Source organism: Nanorana parkeri, unplaced genomic scaffold (genome assembly GCF_000935625.1).
Source record: "Nanorana parkeri isolate BGI_ZX_2015 unplaced genomic scaffold, ASM93562v1 scaffold1226, whole genome shotgun sequence".
Taxonomy (NCBI): Eukaryota; Metazoa; Chordata; class Amphibia; order Anura; family Dicroglossidae; genus Nanorana; species Nanorana parkeri.
In genome coordinates, this window is record NW_017307494.1 from 479,086 (window position 1) to 487,452 (window position 8,367).

Here is an 8,367-nt window from a genome sequence, read left to right on the forward strand (position 1 = left end):
CGAGAATGAGAGAGAAACCCAGAACTCCCATTAAAGCAACAGTGCCTAATGATGTGACTACTACACTACACATTTCTCTTATTGTTATTCCGGGGAGCAGCAGATCTTGGGGTATTAACCCTGCCTTTAGGATGATCATTCCCCAGGGCTATACCCCATGGACAAGAAGGTGAAGCCTCAGATTAATCTACTGTTCCAGAAAGTTAAAAGCTGGAGGTTATTGATCTTTTTTCCCCCCAATGATTTTTGAGATCAAAATGAAGACTGTGAGAAGAGTTCTCTTTTCTTCAGTACGAACAGAGTACTCCTTCTGGGATATCTGTAGGTAATTCCCCCTTGCTAGCTTCCCCGCAGTGTCCCACGAACTCCCAGTGAGTTGCTAGCTGTCTGCATTTTTAGGCGTCTCTGCTAAAGTGAGATGCGTGGATTGAAGTTTCTTAGGTGACTGTGACTGTACTGGAAGATAGCTCTCTGGATCATTGGTTTGTTGCCTGTGTACTTTTGGTCAGCACCCTCATACGGCACAGTACACCCCTTTTGTGTCTAAGTTCACCTTTCCTTTCCCAAATAATTAGCAAAAATATATTTCTCCCAGGGATGGCACCACATTTCACTGTATATGCACAGACTACTCATTCTCTAGATTTATAACAAACATAACATACGTTGTCACATTCTGAAATGTTATTATGTCCTAAGAAGATTAATCAATGTCCAAATTTTAGAATGCTTCAGTGGGAAAAAAATTTGTAACAATTGCCTTAGTTATAAAACAGTGAAGGTAACTAGACAATCCTTTTGTCAATGGGCCCTCTGTAGTGACCAGCCAAGCTTTTTCCTGCGAGATTCACAACGCTCATTATTTGCCTAGCACTTATTTACCTAAAATTTGATCTGTTCCTTCATTTTGCAATTGCATGCAAACTGTAATGGACTAATGGGGTTTGTAGTGTTTGAGTAATGAATGTTTTTACAGGTTGGGGACTTCGGTTTGGCTCGTGAGTATGGCTCTCCTCTTAAACCCTACACCCCCATTGTGGTGACCCTGTGGTACCGAGCCCCGGAGCTTTTACTTGGAGCGAAGGCAAGTGCTTTTATAATGTTTGCATTTGACAATACAACATGCCTGTTTTGTTATAGTGTGTGCCTGTTTTTTTTTAATAAAGATTTAGTTTTGTTTTTTTTTATGCATATTAAGTCCTTCCTCCTGAACTTATTAAGAATTGCACCTTATTGTTAAGCCTCATCATTTGCATATGGCTGTTATAGAGAGGTTTGGTTATATACCAATTTTATATAAAAGTGATGTTTTGAACTTCTGATGGAAAAGGGACCTGTTCATGTGATCAAAAAGATTCAATACTGTAGATTCTGTCACCGGAATTCCAGTGCTGGTATCTTTCAGCATAGATAGGTTAGTCTTCAGCGTGGAGTATGCAAACAAAAGGGTTACGCTTACATTAGGAAAGTTCGTATTAGAGGTGGGGTTACAGGGATGATTAGAGCATTGCTCTTAATGCAAAGAGCTCTGAAAATTACCGGCGCCTCTCTTGGTGCTGAAAGGTAATATGTGAAGAGAAACAGTCACCCTTGTGGGGCAAACTGAGCATTCTTTGCACGGGTGGTATTTTGCAATCCAGGCTATCAGTGACCACTCAGGACCACACTGATGATCGCAAACCAATAACATGTAGGCTGGAGGCTTCATTGAGCAAATACAAGCCTGCAAATGAACAGTGCCATCCTTGGGTTGCAGTGGCATCTGCAATGCAATATACTTGATACTTGTAATTAGATATAATTACAGTATAAACATTTTTTTTTTTTTTTACATATTTGTCAGCCTAGAATAAAAAAAAATATTGGGGTTTATATAAAAAGTGTGCCAACTAAAATGTCCTTAAAAAATATATAAAACCTATTTGGGTATGCGCAGTTGTCAACATAACCAACGCATGCTGATGCTGTAAGTTTTAGAGCATCTAGGCAGCAATGACGTCTAGTCATGCCAGTGAGTCTGCCTTCTGAATGCCTCTTCTCCTTGATGATTGCTACAGCGCCGTGTTTTTTTAAAGTCTCTGCCTGAATTTTATCATTTCAATACCTTGTCTGCCATTTTCTTCCACAGGAATACTCTACAGCCATAGACCTGTGGTCAGTGGGATGTATTTTTGGGGAGCTGCTAACCCAGAAACCTCTCTTCCCAGGAAAATCTGAGATTGACCAAATCAATAAGATATTCAAGGTAAGGTTTAAACTAAAACATGGTCACTGGGAATAATTTCAGTAAAAGGGAATTATGTTAGTTATGTTTTTCTTATTTAATTTTTCTCATTTGTATACTGTAGGTTCTTTCAGTTGTGTTTTAAATCTGTAAAATAAATGTCTGTGTTTCAGCAATGCTCTAATGCAGCACATAAGGCTGCTTGCATGCACATGTACCGTATTTGCCGGCGTAGAAGAGGACTCGACGTATAAGACGACCCCCTACTTTTTGTGTTAAAATATAGGTTTTGGGCTATACTCGTCGTATAAGACGAGTATAGCCCAAAATGTTTAAATGCACCCACTAACATCCATGGCGGTATTCCCGAGTGTGGCTCGGGGTTAATTTTCAGTACCATAAGCGCTAACCCCAAGCCACACTCGGGAATACAGTCTCTTACCTTGTCCACGATCCCCGCAGCGTCCTCCATCTTCCGGGTTCCGTCCTTCAGCTATATACAGTATACCACGCTGAGCCAATCATGGCAGGCTTTGCATTCATTAACACAGGCTTTGTATTCATTAATATAAAGCCTGCCGTGATTGGCCCAGCGCTGAGCCAATCACGGCAGGATTTGTGATCAGAAATTGTCTCTTTAATAACAAAGAAATAAACATCTGTAAAAAATAAGTCAAGGCAACTGGACTTGCTTTATTTTTTTGAAGACGTTTCACTGGACCAGGTGTTGATTGCATTTGCATAATTCGAGTCTAGTCTAGACCAGGGGTAGCCAAACACTGGTCCTCCAGCTGTGGTGGAACTACAAATACCATGAGGCATTGCAACATTCTCAGTCATGACTCCCAGAGAGAGATGCCTGATGGGATTTGTAGTGTCACCACAGCTGGAGGACCAGTGTTTGGCTACCCCTGGTCTAGACTCCAATTATGCAAATGCAATCAACACCTGGTTGCCACTAACAGATAATGTGTATTGGAGCAACATTCACCGTATTATTCCCAGAGAATTCTTGTACAAGTCATTCTGAATTGAGAAAGCTGGTTGGATGACCAGTGAAACTTCAAGAAAAATACAGCAAGTCCAGTTGCCATGACTTATTTTTTACAGATATAACATGACCTGGATGAATGAGAACCTTCACAGACAAAGAAATAGGACCAATTATAGTGTTTCCTGCTGTTGTGGTAATCTTTATTGTCACAAAATTATCCAAAATAGGCACCCAGGTCCTACACCTCTAGTAGTGTCGGGACTGTCCAGGTTGTCTAAAATGCGCGTTTTCTGAGTTGATGGATTGGAAGCCTATCCATGTCCTAGCCCAATGGCCCATTTTTGTGATGGGCAGCCTGATTAGTCCATAGTTTTAGGTGTGAGGAATACGTGGGGTCCAACTTCTGACCTATCAACCCCAGAAGTAAGCCTTTTTCAGGCATCGGGGATGCTAACATTGGTGTGCTTGCTATGTGTGGATGGGGCTGAATAGTATTTGACATGTTAGATTTGTTTTACAGTGTTAATATATGGGGTTTTGAAATCTAGGTTTGGTTTGTTTTGTGTGTTTTTGTTTTTAAATGTTAAGAACATACTATGTTTATGCAATATACTTATATTTTTGTAAATATGTACAGGATGGCAAAGCACACACCAAGGCAGCGGAACTTATACATTTTCCACTTGGTAGCCTCAAAAGAATGCTATATAATTAAAGAGCTTTTGCTATTGCCATTATTATCCAGTTTTGTTTATAACACTTTATGTGCATTCATTTGGTAGCTGACCTTGCAGTGTAAGCAGGCAAATTGCAATGTTCACTTAAAACTTGTTTCTCTGGCTTTAGGATTTGGGAACACCTAGTGAGAAGATCTGGCCAGGTTACAACGAACTCCCTGCAGTCAAGAAAATGACATTTACAGAATACACCTACAATAACCTGCGGAAGAGATTTGGAGCTCTCCTCTCCGACCAAGGATTTGACCTCATGAACAAGTTTGTCACGGTTTTACCTTCTCTGACTTATAGCTGACCTATACTCAAATGTTTTTTTAAAAGTAAAACTGTCATGAGAATATTAGGATGGCCATTGCTGACCTTCTGGAAATGCTATTTGACTGGTTATTAAACTGACCCACTAACTAAACAAATACTTTGAGTCAGAAAAGGGTCAGTATGATGGCCAGGCAACCAGAATTTTCCACAGGAGAGCTTGGCAATTGCAGCCTCTATGTTTCGTTCCTGACAAGCCCTAACAAAACTATGGTAACAGCCTTTTTTGCACATTGTTTCACTTTTTTTGACATTTTAATATATGACACTAGGCTTTATGTTAATATTCTATGTCATTTTTGATAGTGCTGCACAGTTATTTTTATGTAGTGTTTTTGTTTCAGCATCCATATTGACATTTGCTGTTTTTTGTCGGCTGTTCCGCTACCTCATTGTTTTTTGTTCCTACAGGTTCCTGACTTACTGCCCGGCCAAGAGAATTAATTCAGAAGATGGACTGAAGCATGAATATTTCCGGGAGACCCCCCTCCCAATCGATCCTTCCATGTTCCCAACATGGCCAGCAAAGAGCGAACAGCAGAGGGTGAAACGTGGCACAAGTCCCCGTCCCCCAGAGGGTGGTCTGGGCTACAGCCAGTTGGTGAGTTCAGCTATCATTATGCAAACATGAATGCTTATTTTATAGGGTAGCACAAAGTTTAGTCTAGTCAGTTATGGAAGCCATCAGTGTAAATCTTTTCCTTAAAAGCCTACTAAGGTGAAATCTGCCACTTGATTTGCCTTTTGCCCATAGTGATTGCACTGTGCACTGACAGAAGATTTCCATTCTAAAAGAAAATGTCCACAATCCTACACTTTCCAGAATCCGTTTACTTGGAGATACTGGTGCCTTGCAAAGATCATTTCCCTTTGCAAGTCTCAAGCCTTGCAGCTGCTGCTCAACTCCAGGCTTATTCCAGCTCTCCAGTATCAATGCAGTGCATGCACAAACAGAACAGAGAGGGCTGTAATTGCATCATTTTCCCAGAGAATGGGTTGCAGGTTTTCTAAAACCATAATTGAGCGGCATGTCCTTTATTAGATAAAAATAGAGACCCGGGAGACCTAGTAAAATTCCTCCCTCTCTCAAACTCCTAGGCTACATGTTAGGTCAGAAGCCGTGAAACTTAACCTATTCATTCTAAGTCATGTAATTTGACTGGAACTGGCATGCAAGCCAAAAAATAGTGACTGCTTCCCTTTAAGGCTTCTCACATGGGTATTTTGTTATCTTATATGGAACAAAAGCTATGAATGCAAGTACTTGATGTGGTAAAACTAAGTTTGTATAGAGATGCAGCTTTCTGCTATAATGAAGGTCATCAGTGTTTGGCCAAGGTCCTGGATTGTAATACCAGTAGAGGGTGCTGTGCAGTTAGATGGTTTCTTACTCTGACCTATGCAGGAAATATTTTCACAGAACTTGTATAGAAGAGTATTGCCTTCCCCTGTATATTCATTTCTTTTGAACAAATAACTCTACTTTTGTCAGTCATATTAAAATGCAGCTCTTTCCTGCTGTAATGGAGGAATATGTGTGCACGCTGGAAGCCTGGACCCATGGGTAATCAAATCCAGATGTTTAATCCAGACATTCGTGTTCTCCAGGAAAAAAAAAAGATAATTAGAGTTCGCAAGTAAAACTTTCTTGCAGCTTTATTCCCATGTTACATCAGTGTGCGGCCTTGTCATTACAAGTTAACTAGAAGTTCACAGACGGGTCATAGAGTATAGTTATGGATGAATATCATGTTCATTCTGGGTTATAGGACTATACTTTGTTTAATGCTTCTTGCTCATCATTGAGACAATTAAAAGGTTAGGCAAAGTAACAACATGTGAGATTGTGTACATTCATACATAATTGGTGTACATTCATACATCAATCCACACAAACCTTATGGATTGTGAATAATTTCCATTAAGACCTGCATATGATTGTAGAAATCTATAAAGGATATGAAATCACCAGCACTCACCAGTCTTTGCAAGATATGTTGTAAATACACACTGTCGCATAGGTCAGTACTCCTAAAAGAAGTTTGCATGCTCTCCCTGTGCTTGCGTGGGTTTCCTTCGGGTACTCCAGTATCCCCCCACACACCAAAGACATGCTGTAGGTTAATTGACTTTTGTCTAAATTGGCCTTCCTATATATGCATGGGAGATAGGGACCTTAGATTGTAAGTTCCTTGAGGGTAGGGACTGATGTGAATGTGCACTACAACTGTGGGCTTCCAACCTTGTGGTGAAGGCCCCTTTTGTAAAGCACTGCGTAAATTGTTGGCGCTATATAAATACAGATAATAAATGTCATTCTTTATTTTCTCTTCTAGGGAGATGATGATCTGAAAGACACAGGCTTTCATTTGACCACCACCAACCAAGGAGCATCAGCTGCTGGGCCTGGCTTTAGCCTCAAGTTTTGATTCTGGCAAACTGTTTTTGTTTTTTTTCCTAATGAAAGAGTTCTGGGCAGTTGTTAAACTTTTAGAACTGACGAACAATTTACATACTGCACCTAACTCACCACAATGCAGACTGTTGCTTTCCAAAGCAGGGACATAAGACTTAAGCAAGGACTTGGAGTCTTTGACTTATTTATTTTTCACACTTGTATATTTGTAGAATTAAAATGCATTTTTAATGGTATAATTTGTGTTTTGCTGCTTACATTTGATTTCTTGTTTTGTACAGTATTAGTTGCTGGTGTGATGTTCAAGTGTGCGTGGCCCAGGTCCGGTCACACTTTTGTCTTTCTGCAACCTCTAAGTCCACTTGTTCTACAACTTCCAGTTCTAGTATTTAGCTCATTTAAGGCAGTTGTGGCGCTGATGTGTCTGATGTTACAAAACACCATTAAGCAATTGTAATGTTCCCTGTACCCGTGGCAGTTTCTTAGCCTGCACCACCATCATTTTTTATGTTGGACAAAGCCATGGAAATTTTCTGACAGCTTCATCCACCTTTCAGTCCAAGAATGACCAAAGGGACGAATGCAACTTTCCACCAACAGTTTTATCAACAATGCAAAATGATCAAAAGTATTGGTGGTAGATTGTCATTCAGTTCTTTTTCTTGGAAGAAGATTGAAGATGGTAGAAATAATCTTACAATTGCTATGTGTGTATGGCCAATATTGGTGTCCCTAAATGGTCACATGCAAAATCTACCCACACGTAGTTCTACTTAGTGTATTGCTAGCCAAAAACCCTATGGGCATGGTCTGGTGATAACTGTGGACAGATGCATGTGGTGAAAGCTCCAGCCCGAGAATTTGTTCCAGAGAACCCAGCTGTCTACCTTCAAGCAGTGCTGATGGACTGCAATACTAAGAAGGGGCTTCAACCTCTCAATCCTCAAGGGCATATGAGGATTTTTCACAAAAAACAGTGAGACATGCCTGGAACCATGGGCAGACACGATGGGTCTCAGCCTGGGTCCCTCCCTATTTCCCCCAGTGCAATCTGCAACATCAGACCAGATGAGTGCGGTTGGGGATTCACCTGGCTCGAGTGAAGGGGAGGTCAGGTAGATGGAGATTCCTCTGGCAATTTGCATTACTACCAATGAGTCAGGACATTGAATCTATGTTTGCTAAATATAGGAAAGAGCACAGACAGGACATGGCTGACCTGTTGGAGATTATGCGGCCACCTGGAACTAGTGGAATCCTCACTATTGCCTTTTATCTCTGTGGTTGTGGAGAGCAACAGCAAAAGGATAACATTACAAGTCCTGTGGACCCAGATGGACAATATAGAAGATTTGAACAGACAAAATAATATTAATAAAAGAGGATTACCAGAGGCCACGGGCACAGAGGATTTCAAACCATCAGTTTTAGCTATCGCGAATAAGCTATTGGGCCAATCGGAATCTGAGCCGATCACGATCGATCAGGTCCATAGGACTAATTTCACACGTCTGCACAATGTGTTATATCGGGCACATTTTTATTCCATTAAAGAGAAAATTCTGATTAAGGCACAGGCGAGTGGATCAGTGGACTTCATCGGAGCTTGTATAGAGGTTTTTCCAGATTTATCCATACAGATACTGGCTAAACGAAGAGCACTTAGACTGCTGACAAAGGC

At 40.7% G+C, this 8,367-nt stretch overlaps 1 protein-coding gene across 3 annotated transcripts in view; it reads left to right on the plus strand.

Annotated features, from left to right (window-relative positions):
- Positions 1-6,978, plus strand: part of LOC108797109 (cyclin-dependent kinase 11B) — a 40,691-nt gene extending 33,713 nt beyond the window's left edge. For 2 of the 3 annotated variants that reach the window (XM_018568679.1, XM_018568680.1), the window contains exons 17-21: positions 977-1,084; positions 2,129-2,245; positions 4,065-4,213; positions 4,682-4,871; positions 6,607-6,978. In XM_018568679.1, the coding sequence (XP_018424181.1) occupies positions 977-1,084; positions 2,129-2,245; positions 4,065-4,213; positions 4,682-4,871; positions 6,607-6,699 (657 nt within the window). In that variant the 3' untranslated portion in view covers positions 6,700-6,978. The remainder of the gene's footprint in view (positions 1-976; positions 1,085-2,128; positions 2,246-4,064; positions 4,214-4,681; positions 4,872-6,606) is intronic. The other variant, XM_018568681.1, reaches the window with a different exon arrangement.
- The last annotated feature ends 1,389 nt before the right edge of the window (positions 6,979-8,367 follow it).